Source organism: Metarhizium brunneum, chromosome 4 (assembly GCF_013426205.1).
Source record: "Metarhizium brunneum chromosome 4, complete sequence".
NCBI lineage: Eukaryota > Fungi > Ascomycota > Sordariomycetes > Hypocreales > Clavicipitaceae > Metarhizium > Metarhizium brunneum.
The window spans coordinates 1,536,708-1,553,265 of NC_089425.1; the positions used below are offsets into that span (position 1 = coordinate 1,536,708).

The 16,558-nt window shown below is 51.4% G+C and overlaps 5 protein-coding genes across 5 annotated transcripts; 2 read left to right on the forward strand and 3 right to left on the reverse strand.

Annotated features, from left to right (window-relative positions):
- Positions 1-4,039: 4,039 nt before the first annotated feature.
- G6M90_00g071080 (uncharacterized protein) lies at positions 4,040-5,203 on the reverse strand (the record flags this gene model as incomplete). Its single annotated transcript, XM_014690463.1, has 1 exon — positions 4,040-5,203. The coding sequence occupies one exon, from the start codon at positions 5,201-5,203 to the stop codon at positions 4,040-4,042; it is 1,164 nt and encodes a 387-aa protein (XP_014545949.1).
- Positions 5,204-9,277: 4,074 nt separating this feature from the next.
- ECM15_1 (UPF0045 protein ECM15) lies at positions 9,278-9,760 on the forward strand (the record flags this gene model as incomplete). Its single annotated transcript, XM_066130946.1, has 4 exons — positions 9,278-9,337; positions 9,392-9,497; positions 9,583-9,686; positions 9,752-9,760. 4 exons carry the CDS (start codon positions 9,278-9,280, stop codon positions 9,758-9,760), a joined length of 279 nt encoding a protein of 92 aa, XP_065987147.1.
- Positions 9,761-10,378: 618 nt separating this feature from the next.
- On the forward strand, positions 10,379-12,165 carry SSU1_1 (Sulfite efflux pump SSU1; the record flags this gene model as incomplete). Its single annotated transcript, XM_066130947.1, has 3 exons — positions 10,379-11,428; positions 11,484-11,597; positions 11,998-12,165. 3 exons carry the CDS (start codon positions 10,379-10,381, stop codon positions 12,163-12,165), a joined length of 1,332 nt encoding a protein of 443 aa, XP_065987051.1.
- Positions 12,166-12,219: 54 nt separating this feature from the next.
- Positions 12,220-13,536, reverse strand: G6M90_00g071110 (uncharacterized protein; the record flags this gene model as incomplete). Its single annotated transcript, XM_014690461.1, has 1 exon — positions 12,220-13,536. One exon carries the CDS (start codon positions 13,534-13,536, stop codon positions 12,220-12,222), a length of 1,317 nt encoding a protein of 438 aa, XP_014545947.1.
- A 1,205-nt stretch (positions 13,537-14,741) lies between these two features.
- On the reverse strand, positions 14,742-15,991 carry G6M90_00g071120 (uncharacterized protein; the record flags this gene model as incomplete). Its single annotated transcript, XM_014690460.1, has 3 exons — positions 14,742-15,313; positions 15,395-15,696; positions 15,747-15,991. The coding sequence occupies 3 exons, from the start codon at positions 15,989-15,991 to the stop codon at positions 14,742-14,744; spliced, it is 1,119 nt and encodes a 372-aa protein (XP_014545946.1).
- Between the last annotated feature and the right edge of the window lie 567 nt (positions 15,992-16,558).

Genomic DNA, 16,558 nt, shown 5'->3' on the forward strand with positions numbered 1-16,558 from the left:
TTATTCAGCCTGTGCATTGGCCTTAAGGTCTGGTCACGCTGTCAGCTGCCAGCCGCCGGCCAGCCGTCATCTGCTTAGTTGGCATCTGCTCACATCTCTATATATTGCTCCTAGGGCCCTTTGTTTTTTTTTCCCACAAAAAGTCCAAACAAGAAAACTTTTACACCCTCGCTTTCACACCCTTACACATCGTTCTCGAAAGCACGTTTGATACCCCCAATTTCACACCTTTACACCTCTTTCTCGCAAGCTGTATTGCCTAAGACCATTACACAAGAGACCTCAGACCACCAGTCGCGACTGTAGTGGATTCCATCACACGTAACCAGGCAACCGCAGCCCAAGTCCAGCGTCTGGACTCTGGAAGACGCAACTCGGAACCCACTCACCGGACAATTCTGGGCCTCTGGTCACGATGAAATTCTTTCAAGCCGTCGTCGTCTGCCAGTCTACAGACGATATCAAGAGATTCTCGACAATTACCACCAGTCTCGGGTAAAAGTTGTTCTGAGCGAGACCGGCACGGGCAAGTCAACCCAGGTCCCCCAGCTGCTCGTCTATGATGAGTATTCAAGTGGCAGTCTCCAGATTGCAAGTACCCAGCCGCGCCGACTAGCCGCCGCCGAACTCGCTGGTCGCGTTGGCCAAGCGTTCCATCGACGATGCGAAGGCCAGAAATCGAACTACCCAAGGGCAGCTAGCACCATAGCTTCCAGGCCGATCATCATTTCTCTCCCTACGAATCGACAAGTATCTGAGATGGATCAACGGGCGAAAGTCCAATACATTGAAGGGCGAAAGTCCACTTAAACATTAACTGGCGAAAGCCCACTTCAACATTAACGGGCGAAAGTCCAATAGAATAAAGGCGAAAGCCCAATTTTCTACATTCCTTTATAGGTGCAAACCCGATTCCTTCATGGTTGTAAAACCTTGGGCACCCGCCCTAAAGGTCGTTCTGGCAGCCCTGTTGGGGAGTGGGTTCGATTCCCACGACGATCCTTTGACTTTTGGCTCGGGGGATGACGTCGAATCGACTATGGGAGCGACCAGTTCTTCACTCGCTTTGTTGTTTTTATATCACCTCTTTTATCAAATTTAGGTCCTTTTGATGTTGGACGTTTCCATTGTCGCATATAGATGTATATTTACATACATGTGTCGCTGAAATGGTAGGTGTTGACCATCAGAGAGGACGCCATCCTTGCATGTTGAGAAAGGAAATGGATTCCCCTCCACAACTTCGACCGAATATGTTCTGGTATTTGATACACATATGGTACTTTATATCTTTTTTTTTTCTTTCTTGGCAACTTCTTCATCTTTCACAAGCATTGACCACAGGACTCTGGAAGCATCTAGACCCTTTACACTGATATAAGACCCAGTCTATTCGTGCGTAGGGCCTGGGAGAATAAGTATTTTCCGACACAATCGACCACTCAGAGGTGAAAGCACTGGCTTCTCCCACTGCCGCATGTTCGATGTTTCTCCCGGCAATAGAACGCCCATGTGGCCTCTCTCGGCCACCTCCTATGACGCAACGGCAGGCGTCCTCAGTCAACATTGCACATGTGGTCTTTTGACACGTTCCTAGCGCTATTTCTCGGGCCATTTATGTCTACGCTCTCATCCGTCGGCATCCAAGAGCCCTCGGCGCTTGCCTAGACTCTGGAGAAGCTTAATGTGTTTAGAGATCTTGTCATGGTTTAACCGCACCAAGCAAAAGGCAATTCCACTACTGCCTGTTAGAGTTGAACCTTATGTACTTCTTGGTTATCGATGCTCTGTATTCCACCCGTTGACATTTCTGTCACTGGATTCTGCATAACGTATCAAAGCCTTGGTGGACATGCTGCAGAATAGCTGATGCAATATCGCACATGGAGCATTTGTAGGGTTCATGCGAGGTGCATCCTGATCATTGAAGAAACAGTACAGATACTTAAAGGCGAATCTCGGTATTTTATTGTTGAGTCAAAATTGAGGGTTATCGTCAGGGGTCCCAAGGGGCTTGTAGGGGGCCCCGACCGGGTATAAAGGGGTCAAATTTGCAGGATTTTTCATCATTCAACTGAATCCTATTATCATCATTAATGAAGCTATTGATTGAACCCTGAAAAGTCTCTTAAAACATCAACGTTTTCTACTACGAAAATTGCTGTTGTCAACTCAACATTTATATTCCACTTCGTGATTTCTACCACACTACGGGCATGTAAGTGACCTTCGTCAATTAGAGCGCATCCGGGACACGCAGAAATCCAAATGAGACTCATTGACTGTACGAGGCACGGTGTAGTGAAGGTAATTTCTCTAAGAAAGTGGCAAAAACATATTGTTGCTTTCATTGATCGAGTTGACCGCCTCAAGTCACGGTGATTTTTCTAACCCATGACAAATCTTTGCAATTCATTTTTGCAATTCATTGAAGCGAATCTTGAGCAAGGCTCGGTGTCGGCGCAAACGAAAACGGCTAAAGGTGCCACAAGCTATACTCACGCGTCACAAGAGCTTTGAGCCAGACAATCTTCAACTTGCACAGAAATCACCAAACTCGGAAGATAAAGCACCAGACTTGATAAGACGACTTGACACATCTCCTGTCCCCGGTTTTCCAAACTCCTCTCCTTCCCTGCCCGACGCCGTAAAGGCAAAGGTATCTGGCAGGAGCGACTTTGAGTGGGGAGTGCCATGGCATCGAGCATGAAATAGTCGACCAGCGGCAGCTAGATTTTATTGTGGACTTTAAAAAACGCCTGGCAGCATCGACGAGGGTTGCAATACCATCGGCCGGGAAAGACTTGCTGTCGAGCCCTGAGTCTGCCCAGAAGCTCGTGGACCAGCTACACACCGACAGACCGAGCTGAGAAGCAGCGGCGGGTTAAGAGAGAACAAGTCGAAAAGCTAGGACGATTTCTTATATGGTTTGACATGCAGAATGTTGGGTTGCACACGGCGATCGACCCGCTGTCAGCCTCCAGATATCCCTCTCCCCCCGCGCATGAAGATCACGATATGGTACTGAAATACGCCAGGCCATGCTAGCTGCAAGTGAATTTGGGTTCTAGATTGTGGATTGACCAGGGATCTTGGACAGCCTTCTTCCCGAACGTTACGTTCAGGAATTAAGGTGATATTATGTGCTCATGCGTCTCTGCCTGGTGCAGCCCTCCATGTCAACAAGTATCCTTTGCACAGTTATACAAAGAGGTTATATCGACGTTATGGCCAGCAACTTTGTTTGGTCTTTCGTGGCACCATATTGGCAGCGCATGGCTTAGCGGTTCCAAACGACCTGGTGAATAACACCGCAGAAACTTTCCCGAGCCCTGGCGACAAGCCACTACGAGAAGCCAGCAAACCCGTCAAGCATCAGACATGAGTGAGAAGAAAGGTCCAGACAGGGACGACTTCACAATTGGTGGGATATGTGCGATTGTCCCGGAATACGTCGCTTCTATAGCCGTTCTTGACGAAGAACATGCTCAGGTAGAGTGGCGAACGGGAAAAAACATGCTATGCTTTGAAATGGAAGCAGCCGGGTCAATGAACCGCTTCCCTTGCCTCATCATTCACGGTATTTGCAACTACTCTGATTCTCATAAAAATAAGCTCCTGGTCGAATCCCTCCTCTATAAGTCTGCAAACCATGGCCATGGACGACAGCCGTACAGCTGCTGATTGACAACGGTGTTGACCTCGAATCCAGGGATAGAGATGACATGGATTGAACACCCTTGCTTCAGGCAGTGGCGCGCGGTCTTGTCTCCGTCGTCATCCTGCTATTACGGAACAAGACCAATGTTGCCGTGGCTGACGCCTTTGTTCTGGTCCATTTGCCGTGTGATAGCAGACAACATTGAAGAGACTTGACGGTAGCGCAACGGATAAACAGTTTGAGAAGGCTCAGAATCATTTCATGACATTGGCTCCCCTATGCAGCCAGGTTTAACTAACTGCAGACCTCTCTTGAGGACCATGACACTCATCTTCCAGTGAACCAAGTCGCCTCTTAGAATCCGTCAATCGACATCAATCATTCTATCAGCCCCCGAGCAGGCGCCAGCCACACGGCCGTGGCGGCTTGAACCGTACCATTGAACTTGTCCCCGTCAGACGCAGGTATTTCAAGAGCCACCTCACTGACCTCGTGGATACAGGCCCCATCAAAGCCGAGGATATAAACCTTGCCAGCGGCGGCATCCGTCAAGGCCAGGTATTGAACGTCGGAAGAAGTTTCGGCCACCCACGGCGCGGGCTCAACCGCGTTTGAGCCGCCTCCGCTCGTCGGTGTCTCCCAGAGATCAGTAGCCTCCGTACGCACCAGCCGGCCTTGACTGTCCAGTTCAAAAGCCGACACGTAGCCGTTGGGACTGGCATCAGAGCCCCTGGTGGACGCGAACAAGTATCTAGGGGCGTGGCCCGGCGGTCCGGTCGAGAAGCGGACCTCATCCGCGGCGTAGTCGGATGCGTTCTTGCCCGGTGGCAAAACACTCGCGCCCTGGAGGTGCTCTAGGTCCTGCACGGTTCCGTCCCCGCGCCTATTCACTCGGAACACGTCCACCATGTTGGAGTGCTCCTGGATGACGTACAAGATGTGTCCGTTTGGATGGGGCCAGGCATGGCGCGGGCCGTCGTCCTCCCTCGCCGCCTTGTTCTTCTGCTGCTCTGTGAGAAGGGCAGACGACCCGTTGGCTTGTTGTGAAACGGAAAACGTCCACACGGCATTCGACCCTATGTCTGCGACGTACAGCGTGCGGCCGTCAGGGCTCAGATCGGCGCTGTGCGCTCCGGTGCGAAGACCGTCGACGCCACCAGGGCTGCCGTTAGCAAATTCAAGCTGTTGTGCTAGGTCGCCCAGGGAGCCGTCGCTGTCTAGATGGAATGCCTCGCCGGTGGCGCCGCCAGCGCTGTACAGATGCGAGTCGGAGGCGACGACGTAACCGGGCGAATTGGCTACCGGCTTGGTGTTTATCGGCTCGAGGGTGTGGAATGAGCCGTCGAGTTGGCTTTTGTAGGCCGCCACGCTGGGGGGATCCCACGCTGCGGCGTACAGCGTCTTTTGGTTTGGCGCAAAGGAAAGCCAGGCGTGAGGAGCGGTCGCATGACTGACGTGCGTGACGTTGAGATGGGCAAGGAGAGGGTCGAAGGAGAGGGTGTATATGTACGGGACGTTGAACGTGCCCACGAATAGCTCCATGTTTGGATGGGTTTTGTGACTTGACAACTTTGGCTTTTTTTTTTTGGCTTCGAGTACTTTTTTTGTCTAAGCCGTGGCTGCATGTGTGAATTAAATAGATCATATCAATACCACTAGGGGGCCTCGCAGCTACCTTTCATCACTGGTGGTTGCTCTGAGTACTACGCGGCCCTTGGCTATAGTTTTCATGCGATTGGCGATTTACGTCCCCGTGCGTATTTCCGAGACGGGTCGGATGCAACCCTTAGACTTTTGAACAAGCATATGTATGCGACATGCCCTGTTGTCTTGCCACTCGAGAAGGGCGCATGGGCCGTTTGTACGAGACCTTGCATTAAGACGGTACCAGAAACAGAACAAGCTGCGTAGTCCCAAAGTCATGCCCGAGGAAATAACAGTAAAAAGCCGCATAACACGAGTTGCTGATTTTGACTCAAATTCCACGCGCCAGGGGAGTTTTCTGCGCCGCGCCCTAGGAATACGCGCAGCGGTAGTGGATACAAAGTTTTGAGAAACGTCACGCCGAGACTGCCGCAGCGGGCATAGGTTCATCGCCTCGACTTGCAGCCGGTGCCATCATCCGAGATGACGGCGTACCAAGCCGGCGTGGATCACGCGCGGATCACAAGTTGTGCGGCGAACCGTCCTCCGTATATCCGGTTCGGCAGGTTCCGAATTTCCTTGGCCGTTCATTACTAATGGCACTAGATGGCAATCGACTGCCACGGCTCGCGGGGACGAAGTGCCGATTGGCACGATGGGCCTGGCGCTGACGAATTGGGCCAAGATGGCGTCATTACGGGACGTGCTTTTGCAAGATCGGAACAAAGACTGAAGATGTTTCCGAAATCTACACGCGGCCTGTTGCAATTATGCTTTTGTTCGTCTTGCTGTTTATAAAACGTGCAAGATTTATATGCTGCGTTTATGAGTATTAGATGACTGGAGGTAAAGAGTAATTTGACGCATGCTGATACACATATGTTGAGTTCAAAACGTGCTAAATAAATGTTCAAACGGTCCAGTCACGATGATTGCTTTTTCGAGGGTTCAAATTGGGGCTGCCATGTTGGATGAGGGTCATCGCAGGGGTTCTCAGGGGCTCCAACAGGGTATCAAAGGGACCAATCTTCCGGGTTTGCAGGGCTTTCAGCTAAATTCTTCAATCACCGTCAATATCAGCGTTTTGCTCTATCGAGGTGCCTGTAATTCTCTGAAAATATCTTCATTTCAGCCCTTATAGGGATATAAATTGAGTCGACAATGGCTGCATCTTCACTCTAGATGCAGGATCTACAGTGAGCCTTATGAGAGCAATGGGCGAAAAATATAAGCAGGTACAGCAAGTGTATTGGCATGGCATGTTAATCCTGCCATCTGTGTTAGTTTTGACATTATACATGCCAATCTCCTCACATGCTCGGTGGGAAGCTTCTCAAGTTACAACTTATACCCACAACCCGAGTAATCCTTACCAAATTGGACGCGAGTCACACCCGCACTGAATATACGCAGCCCGCTATACAGCTCTTGCGCATTTGCTATTTCCGAAGCCCCGGTAATGAAATATGGCCTCAATAACGCGAAGTGACCAGGCAAAGGCCTCGTGAGCCATTTCCGCGCCGGCCAGCTCGGAAGAGAAAACTTGGGCGACCTCAACACATTCAACGTCACAGTCCGCGTCGCTTGGAGTGCGGCTGCGTTGTTGATGACGTGCCCGCTAACACAGCCAACTCATCCTGTTGGCCCTTTTTGCGAGCTGGAAGAGGACACTGGCTGAAGGACCAGTTCAATAATCGTCATGATGCTGTATACATCTTGCCAATTGTCTTGTTGCTCTCCACCTGGAGAGCCTGATATAGATCGTCCACTTTCTCCTTGGCGTCATATCCTGCTGGAGGATAGTTTCCCAGACTTTTCCAATACTCCATCTCATCTCCTGCTTCTTGCCCTGTTCCAGTGGCTCTGGAAAAGGTGTCTCCGGCAAGACCACTTGATTCCGTCGAGCGGGCCTGGGGTGAATACGACGATGTGGGCCGTGATATTTAACGTGTCCCAAGCCTAACACCAGCTTTTCCCGATCCTGGACGACCAACATCTCTCCATCATACACGAACAGCGCGTGTGCCGACTCGTCAGATCTATTCATCGCAGGTTGATGTCTCTCTGATAGTGTGATCGACAGCTCCTCCACGCATACGAGAGTCCGAGTTCATGTTTTGAATCTCTTTGGCCTTGTGGAAGTGTGCCAGGTGTTTAGCTATAGGCGAAGTATATTAATATACACCAGATGACTGGTTTTCCCCATGACCCGATCTCATTCAGGTCACGGGCTGGCAGGCTTCATCCAACCAAACTGCCTGCCTACGTGCGAATCACGGCTCCATCCTGTGGCAGGACTAGGAGATGCACGAGCTGCAAGTGAAGCACCAAGACCCAGAGAGCATCTTCTCTATGGAAAACCTCACGAGGCGGTTCTCTCTCCTCGGTACGCCCTCTCTTCATAGCTTGTGACGACAACCGACGCAAAGGAACCCAGCTTGACCAGGACATCGAAGGGATTCAACTTTGGTCCAGCGGTGGAAGGCTGAACATACTGCAAGGGTTTTTTGCTTCACAGCGTGCTGCTCGACGCCGGCGTGCGTAGCCCTCTTGTATCGAGGGATGAGACAGAGCAAGAAAACGCGAATGCGCCTCGCTGGGGCGACTTTGAAAGATCAGATGAGCTGATACACAGATAAGTTTTGGGGCCCAGCTGATTGGTACATTGATGTATCCGTGATTGAGGTCCTGAAGATGCGGGAGAGGGAGATTGCGGCGACGTGTCTGGACGCTTCCAACAGGCAGTCGAGTGAGCCTATGCGGAATGTAATGGGCATGATGGGCAATGTATACCACAAGTTAAAGTTTGAGATTGTACAGGCCAAAAATTCTGGTGAGGGTGTGCTCCGTTGCCGACACTCTATTGAACCTGGCTCCGAGCCTCTGGCAAGGCGGCTGGGTGAAGCATAGTTCTCAGGACAACGCCTGCTAGGTTCTCTATCAGCATAGCTATACAAGGCTAAAATCATTGAGCGCAAAAAAGTCAGCCCAGACATGCGGACGCAAAACAAGCAGCTGGATCTCGGCGATGGCCGATACAGAGGAGTAGCTTTCCATATGCAGGACAAACTGGACGAATGTCCGTATAAATCGGACCACTCCTGTGCTGATGGGGGCTTACAAGACGCAAAGGGCACCTTTGACCTCACGGTCAAGACGTGTTTCTCGGCAAAGATTGATGCTGGCCGGTGCCGTGTCCAAGTTGACATCTTTACACCAATCCTCAGATGTAGTGAAGGAACATGAATGCAACTTCATTTCCGATTGTGGAAGGAGCCACCGTCTAGTCACCGTCCAAGGTACCTCATTACTCTATAGTCTTACAAATGCCCTCTGATGCACAAGATTTCTACATAGAACGCTCTTGGATTCTTCACTTGGCTAACGCATCAGCGTCCAGAGCTTGGCCATGGTAGTTGAAGCCATCTTTCGAAGCCACAAAAAACGTACAACTTGGTGAAACGTCACTTGCAATCCAGCTCGGGTCTCTCCTACCAAAATCACCTCCCTCATGCTGCTTCCCTGGCGAATCGACCATCATCACCCTCGGCGCCTTCGCGTACCAGGTAACCATTTTTGTGCCACGATTCTTAATATCAAAGATAATTAAATGAATTCCAGATAAGGCAGTCAATCATTACCTTCACGTTTTGACGATAAACTGATGCCATATTTACGTAGATCGATTGCCACCCAGACCATGGAGACGCAGCGTAACCAACCACCATTGGAGTCAAATGGTGCGCAACAAAACTTTATTCGAGAAACATGCAGAACTTAACCCTAAAATCCACCAACAATACTGCGTCACGTACCCCCGTAACCCAAGAAGGCTGATGATGGCTGATGATTTCGCCACCACGCGATGAGTATATATGCGCACTCTTCTCTTCATCCCCTTCTCTGGACTCTGATTGCTACGTAAAATTCCGCATCGTGTCTGACACTGATTAGCAGAATACGTCCTTCGTCATGGATTACAACTTGCTGCCTACCCCACCGAAGTGTCTAGCCGACTTTAATCTGGTTCCTGTAAGCCCAACTGACCAAGATTTGCATCTAGTTGTATAGTAACGCGGGTAACAGATTGGGACTGGTGAGGCTTCAATTGCCGAAGAACTTGCAGAAGTAGAACGACTTCTCAAACACACCGGGGTGAAGCATACAATGCAGACAACGGGAACAGTACTTGGTAAGGTCGACCTGCCTTCAGTATCCTAGTGCTTTCTAGGGAAAGCGTTTCCAAACCGTTTCAGTACTAATTGGTATTATCGCAGAGGGTACTTGGGATGAAGTCATGAATGCGATCGGCAAGGCCCATGCTGCTGTCCATAAACGCGGCGTGGCAAAAGTCCAGTCGGAAATCAGGATAGGAACCAAGGTGAGAGACCTGAATAAGGGTCTACTTCATGTGCAGTGGCAGTCTATCTAATTTTAAGCGCATAGAACCGATAAAGCGGGAGGAGAACACGCCCCTGTTGGCAAGCCCGAGTGATGCAACGTTCTGGGGACCTAGAATAACTGCACAGGGAGATTGGAACCTGGAGAGGGAGGAAGCATTTTGTAAGAACCAGTACTGGGCTGGTCGCTCTATAACATGCGTATCTAACATGCACGTACTGCAGTTGGAGAGAGAACAAGTTGATGCTTTTTTTTTAATTCTGACACAGATCAGCTCAGTGAGGGTTAGTACCGTCATTTTGTTCACATAGGCACTGCCTTAGAGAAACACATGTGAATACGCTCATCTTTCCTGCTTTTATACGCAGGAGCAGTCAGCAATGCAGCGTTCCTACGGCTCCCGACAAGAATGCTATTACTGCATATATCCAAATTGCAAACTTTCTATACAAACTCCATCACAGTTTACCAAGCATTAATAAAGCATGGTAGCCTTTACACCAAGGTCCAGAAATACTCCCTTGAGTCTTGATCCAAGCGACATGGCCGCCATGTTGACGTCAGGATGACGGACGAAGCTGGTGGCGCCGATTTGTGGTCCAGCGCCATATAAAGCTCACAAAGGGGGCAAAATAGCCCGTTTAGTTGGGGTGGACATGGACGGTCCAAACAATGAATAACCTCGGCGATTCTGTTCATCACGAAGACGCCAGACGACTCTCGCCTGCGCGGCGGGCATTCACGTCCTTCACGACACGGTGGTTCCTCATACCGCAGGGCACCGGCATCCTGGCCATTGTGCTCAACCAACTGCCCTACCAATTCCATGGGCTGCACACAATCTCCGTCGTATTCTGGTTCCTCAACATTGTGCTGCTGGCGGCCATGCTTGCCATCTTTCTCCTGCGGTTGCTCGCGTCGCCCCGGGTCGTCGCCAGGTCCATCGCCACCGACACGACCGAGGCGGCCTGCACGGCCAGCATCAGCATAGCATTCATGTCCTGCATCCAGATGCTCTCCCTGGTGGTGATACCCTCCTGGGGCGGCAGGGGCTGGAGCCTTGCCGTCTACATTCTGTGGTGGGCAAACTGCGCCTTCGCGGTGCTGGCCTGCATCGGCCTACCAGACGTGTTCGTCAGGTCGATTCGAAGCGAAGGCGGGCTGGCGAGAAGCTTTACGCCGGTGGTACAGCTCCCTCTCATCGCGGCGCTGACGTCGGCCGCCGGCGCAGGGACGCTCTGCCAGTCCGCCGTGCTGGGCGCCGCGCAGAAAGTGCCCATGATCGTCGTGGCATATCTTGAGATTGGGCTGGCGTTGCCAACGGTCCTGGCATTCGACGTGCTGTACCTGGCCAGGTTGCTTCAGCCGTGGGAGGAACCCGCGGGCTCGCATCACGAGTTTCCCCCGGAGCAGATGTACTCGCACATGGTGCTGTGCGGGCCCTGGGGGCAGAGTAGCTTTGCGCTTCAGACTCTTGGAAAGGCCGTCTTCCAACTCAAGGGGGGGTTTGGCGCATCCGGGCAAGCAGCGCTCTTGTTCAGCAATCAGGGGGCTGACACGGTTGCGTTCGCGAGCATTCTCGTTGGGCTTGTGAACTGGGGCCAGGGCACATTCTGGTGGGCATTCGCCATTGTTAGCATTACAAGGTCTGTGGTTGCAAGGTTGAAACAGAACCACTCTATTGCCTTCCATTTGTCCCTGTGGGCAACCGTGTTTCCGTGGGTAAGTCGGCGACTCTGTTGACAAGACGGTCAAGATATTGCTAATGGAGGCCTAGGGTGTGTATGCAAACTCTGCCATCCAACTTGGCAGGACCTTGCCGTCTGCTGCGTTCAAAATCTGGTCGACGGTGCTGGTAGTAATTCTGGTGCTGATATGGTTTCTGTGTTCGGTATGTTCGGTTCTCGGTCTATATCATGTGTGCGCTCGGAGGACGGCGCGGCGCTGAGAGCTCAAAATGCTCAATGGTGTTGCCCATGTTCCTGTTCTTGATGCCGCTAACACAAAGCCCTACCTATAACCGATGCCTGTGACGGCTTTGATGGATAAAGATGATAGTGGCTCGTTGGCTATGGCCACAGTAATGCATCTAGACCAAGTCGAAAGCCTGGGCTCCTTGCAGAATGCACCTCGATTCATTGATGATGTTGTCGTATGTCAGTTTGTGAGCACCATCGTTTCTGTCCAGCTGTGTAACCAGCTCTCCGATACTGTGTTGCTGGCAGTGAGGTTCGGATGGCCATGACAAGGATCTCGATGTATACTCAGCAGACACTGAACCTCCCTGGTAGCAAGTTGTATATGAAACCATGATCGAGTTCGTCGACAAATCCGTCCAGGTCCCGAATGCCGTCAAGGCTAAATGGACGGCAGAGGCAAAGAAATGGAGTCTGCCCTACTGGCATTTTGCGCGGCTTGCTATACACTGCCGCATCCTGATTCCCACCCGTTGCTACTAAAAATACATGTGAGGGTGTTGCAACGAGGGCGTAGCCGACCCCAGACAGCCCCAACTAGTCGTACCACTCTAAATCCTCGGATGAATCGCTGTCTGTAAATTCCTCCGAATCTTCATAATACTTTCTTTCCTCTAGTCTGCGCAAAGTAACAGCCTCCATCGCGACATGGACTCGGCGAGCCGCCTCGGTGGCCTCGTCGTCGGTCATCTTCCACGGCGACTCGAAACCGTGGTCCGCGACCCAGGACTCTACCACCTTCATGTCGGCGCCTTCGAAATGAGTCGCGAGGGCGCGTATCATGGCCTTGCGCATGTAGTCCCCCGGCGTCGGGAACGGGCGTTGGGTGTAGAACCGGGCCCAGACATCCTGCCATCCGGCTCGTTTGACGTCTTTGATGCGGGCGAGCGCCATGACGAAACGGAAATACAGAAAGCGTGCAACGGGGCGTTTGTCGCCAAGGAACTTCAATTCCTTTCCGTTAATGTCTTGTCCCAAACCCTCGGGCGCGGACCAGCATAATTCCCTTCGGATGTCGTCGGTTATTACACCTATCCGCCATCGAGTAATGGGGCGTTCCGTCGCGTTCACCGGGATAATCACGATGTCATCGTTATCAAACCAGTCCTTCAAATAGCTTCGCATGAAGAGAGCATTCCCTGGTCGCTCGGTGGATTGTGCCCTTGGGCCAAAGAGCATCTCACCGATGCAGCCGGCATCCGGAAGGGGGGGCACGATACGCACCGTTTTGACGCAGGTAGCACTGTGCCACGCGCCGGAGATATGGCACCAAACCGCATCCTTACCCTTGCCGTAGTCGATGCCGTTGGCATGGTAGTAGGCCAAAGCGCCGGCGCGCCAAGTATTGGGGCGTGGATGGTCAATATATCCTCGGGACTTAGAATGTGCGCGTCGTCTCTGGATTTGCCCTTCGGGTCTCTTGTACAGAGCAAAAAGGCACTCGGGCAGGCCGTCATCGCGTGGGTCTAACAGTCGTGCCGGTCGGGGATCGAGCCGCCTCTTCTTCTTTTGATATCGCCATAGCTCGTCGCCCGCACGGAAGAAGCGTTGGCTTAGCTCTTGAAAGCGTTGCTTGGCCTCTTCGGGCTGCAATACGCCGGCCTCCCGCTTGATGATGACGATATTTTGCTCCAGCTGGATGGTGCTTTTCTGCCGAGAAGCTAGCTCAATACCAAGTATTGCTAACTGCAGAGACGCTTCGCGATCTGGCTCTGGCTGCTCTTGGTCGGGATCCAGGTCTGGCTCAATCTGGCGGGATAGCTCGTCGAATTCCATCTGGAGATGTACCAAGGCGTCTTGTGCTTTGGTATAGTCAGCCCTCAAGGCGACTAGGTTTGATACTTGGGGAGCCATAGATGGAAGAGTCATCAGGTGTTCTTGGCAGGTCTTGAAGAGAAAAGCAGGTAGAGTGGTGCCGCCTCGCCTCTTTTTTATACATTTACGACTTTGAAATGTTGGATTATGAGTCAGACAGACAAGCATTGGGCTAGAGTAAACTTTAATTTTGTATGTTGTATTATAATATACTATACCTAGGGATGATGGTTTATCGCAAAAAGGTAAATTAAAAGTCGGCTTGAGCCAAGTAAAAGTAGCCCCAAAAGCTACCTGTTTACGGCTACACTGGCCTTACAAAGTAGTCATCGTCGTCCCGAAACTTCATGCCTAGTAGAACAGCACTGAGGGCCTAGACGATTAAGTTCAAGGTGCTAGATCTTTAGCGGCCAAAATCGAGCGGCTACAAGCGGTATATTTTGACGGCTCTGAGGCTTAGCCAATAATCACAGGTTCAAATCGGCCATTCGAAAGCCGGACTGCTGCTACGGTTCCACAACCAACGCCATGGTCTCTCAGATACGACAAAGTTGCAAAAGGCGTAACTGAGTGACTGGACACGCTTCAATCTTCACCAGCCTAGAAGGCGCTTAAAGCTATCTAGAGAGACTACAGTGAGATACAAGAGAAATTAAATCATATCAGATACCCGGGTATCGCTCTCTATATTATGCTATACCGCAATATATTAGCGTATACTTCTTGATGGGCAAATATATTCTGCCACAGATTATAATAGACAATTAAGACATTGACACTAGGCATAGCACCGAAATAAAGTGTACCGGGAACTATGCGAGAAAACAGCAACAAGTATTCCCTTAGAACTACAAGTAGGAGGAAGTCGTGGGCGATGGCTTTCTGGCAACTGGAAGCTCAGAGCCACGCAGCTTGGTGATGGAGGTGTCACATCTCACAGAACCAATCGCATTCTTTAATAGAGGTCTACTCTCTCATGGCCTCAACGCTAGCAAAGTCCAAGGCATTTCGCGAGTCCCCGTATATACTTACCTCTGTAAGTTTTCGCTTGACCTTCTCCAACCCCCCTCGGCAGTTCCAATTAAAATAGCTCTAATACAACAAACACAGTTGCATGTTCGAGTAGACAAGGTGAACCATTAAAAGGGACTATGGAATGATAGCCAAGTAATCTTCCTAATATACTGTCCCGCGTGCTTCTCTCTCGTCGTGTCAACTCAACATTTTCAACCCCCATAGCCTCCCTAGCTCTGAGGATTGACAGGAAGAAATAACGAGTTAAAAGTCTTGGAATTATTGGTCACAATCCCCTTTGAACTCTCAAGGTACGGCACAAACCGAAACAGGGGCTGCTTCCCCGCCTCGCTCTCCTCCAGCGGTATCAGCTTAAACAAAATCGCACTCGTGTCCTTGTTCGTGCTCGTAGAGAAATCAATGTTCCACCCCTGCTGGTACATCTTGCTGTACCGGAGCCGCTTGTTCCCTTTATTATCCCAAGCAGACAGGAATCGCATCGCACCAAGGGGCTCAGAGTCCTGCTCGAGGGCGAAATTCCACGCCTCCGTCTTGTTCGTCTGCGTAGGCTTCTTGCCGCTACCGAGGCACGGAATGTAAAAGTTATTCATGACGAGGAAGTAGTCGCTCTTGTCCTTTTGCTGCCACCGCTGCCACTGGTTGCCGCCCTGGTTGCCGGCACTGTCAAGGCTGGGCTTCAAGAAGCGAAGGCCAGGCGGGTAGAGAGTATTACACAGCGTGTCGGCAATGGTGGTTACGCGATCCTCGCATTCTTTGCGGAGACGCTCTGCGTCCGTCTCGGCTGCTCACCCGGCAAGGTTAGCTGGGCGCACCAAGGCACGGGGAGGGAAGGGAGATGATGGTGGAGGGCATTGCCACGTACAGTAGGCTGTGAAGAGGCTCAGCACGAGACCCTGGCGCAAGAGATAGGCAATCGGCCCCAGGTTGTCGTCCATTTCCTTGACGTAATCGGCCATGAAGTAGTAGAGGTTTTTGTCGTCCTTGAGCTTGGGGAACGCCTGTCCGTGCCAAACGTAGATTGCGCCGGCGCCCTGCCCGGGCAGCCCCATGATGGCATTGTAGATGGAAAAGGTGCTATAGCGGACGCCGTGGTTCTCGTTTCGGAGAGCTGCGAGGAGTTCGGCGTAGGCTGGGTCGGCCTCGTCGATCACTCCGCCGTTTAAACTGGGCAATGTTAGCGGTGTGAATTGCTCGCGTGCGATGGCGCAACAGACGTCTTGAAATCGTCCATGATCTCATCCATCCGCTTTGACCAGTAAAGAATACGTCTCATGGCTTCTAGGATCTCGAGCTTGATGGACAGGTTTTCAATCTGGCGGGCTATTTCATTTTGTCCGGCAATGATGGTATCGAGGAGTTCGGCGGTTGGCACGGCTTGCTTCCCTGTGATGGCACCCCAGGCTTCTTTCGCCGCAAATTTGGCAACCCATTTGCCGACATCCGCGAGTAATGACGCCATGTTTGTGCAAGTTAGAAAAGAGGGACTTGGATGCCTGACAGAAATCGCTTTGGTAGTGGAGAGTATGAATGTGGGCGTTGGAGATTGCTCCTGGTGTCTACCCCATGATGAACGCCGTCTTTTTATACCCTACGGCACGTCTTTTTCATTTATTTAATTCGAAAGGTCTTAGGGAAACCGTTCATGCCGGTCCTCCCGCTTCACCATCCTTGACAGTCCTGTCCCGATGAGCTTTATGCACGCCAAGCCCTTTCCGCAGGAATATCTGCAGACTGGTGCGGACATGCCGCCATTCTTTCAACACATGATGCCTATGAGATCTTTCCCCGTGATTGACGACATGGAAAGCGGAGGCGAGGTAGGATCAATGGAAGTCAAGAACTTGCTGAGTAGTCTTCGGCCTCGGAGTTTGAGCTTCAGGTGCAGAATGGCAGGTTGCTACAAGGCAGCAGCGCTGCATGGATTTACTAATCGAGATTTGGCCGCATGTGTATCTACGGATATGAGGCATATGCTCATCCGGTCGTAGGTGTGGATGACATGGCCACAGCCCGCATAGTGTAATCG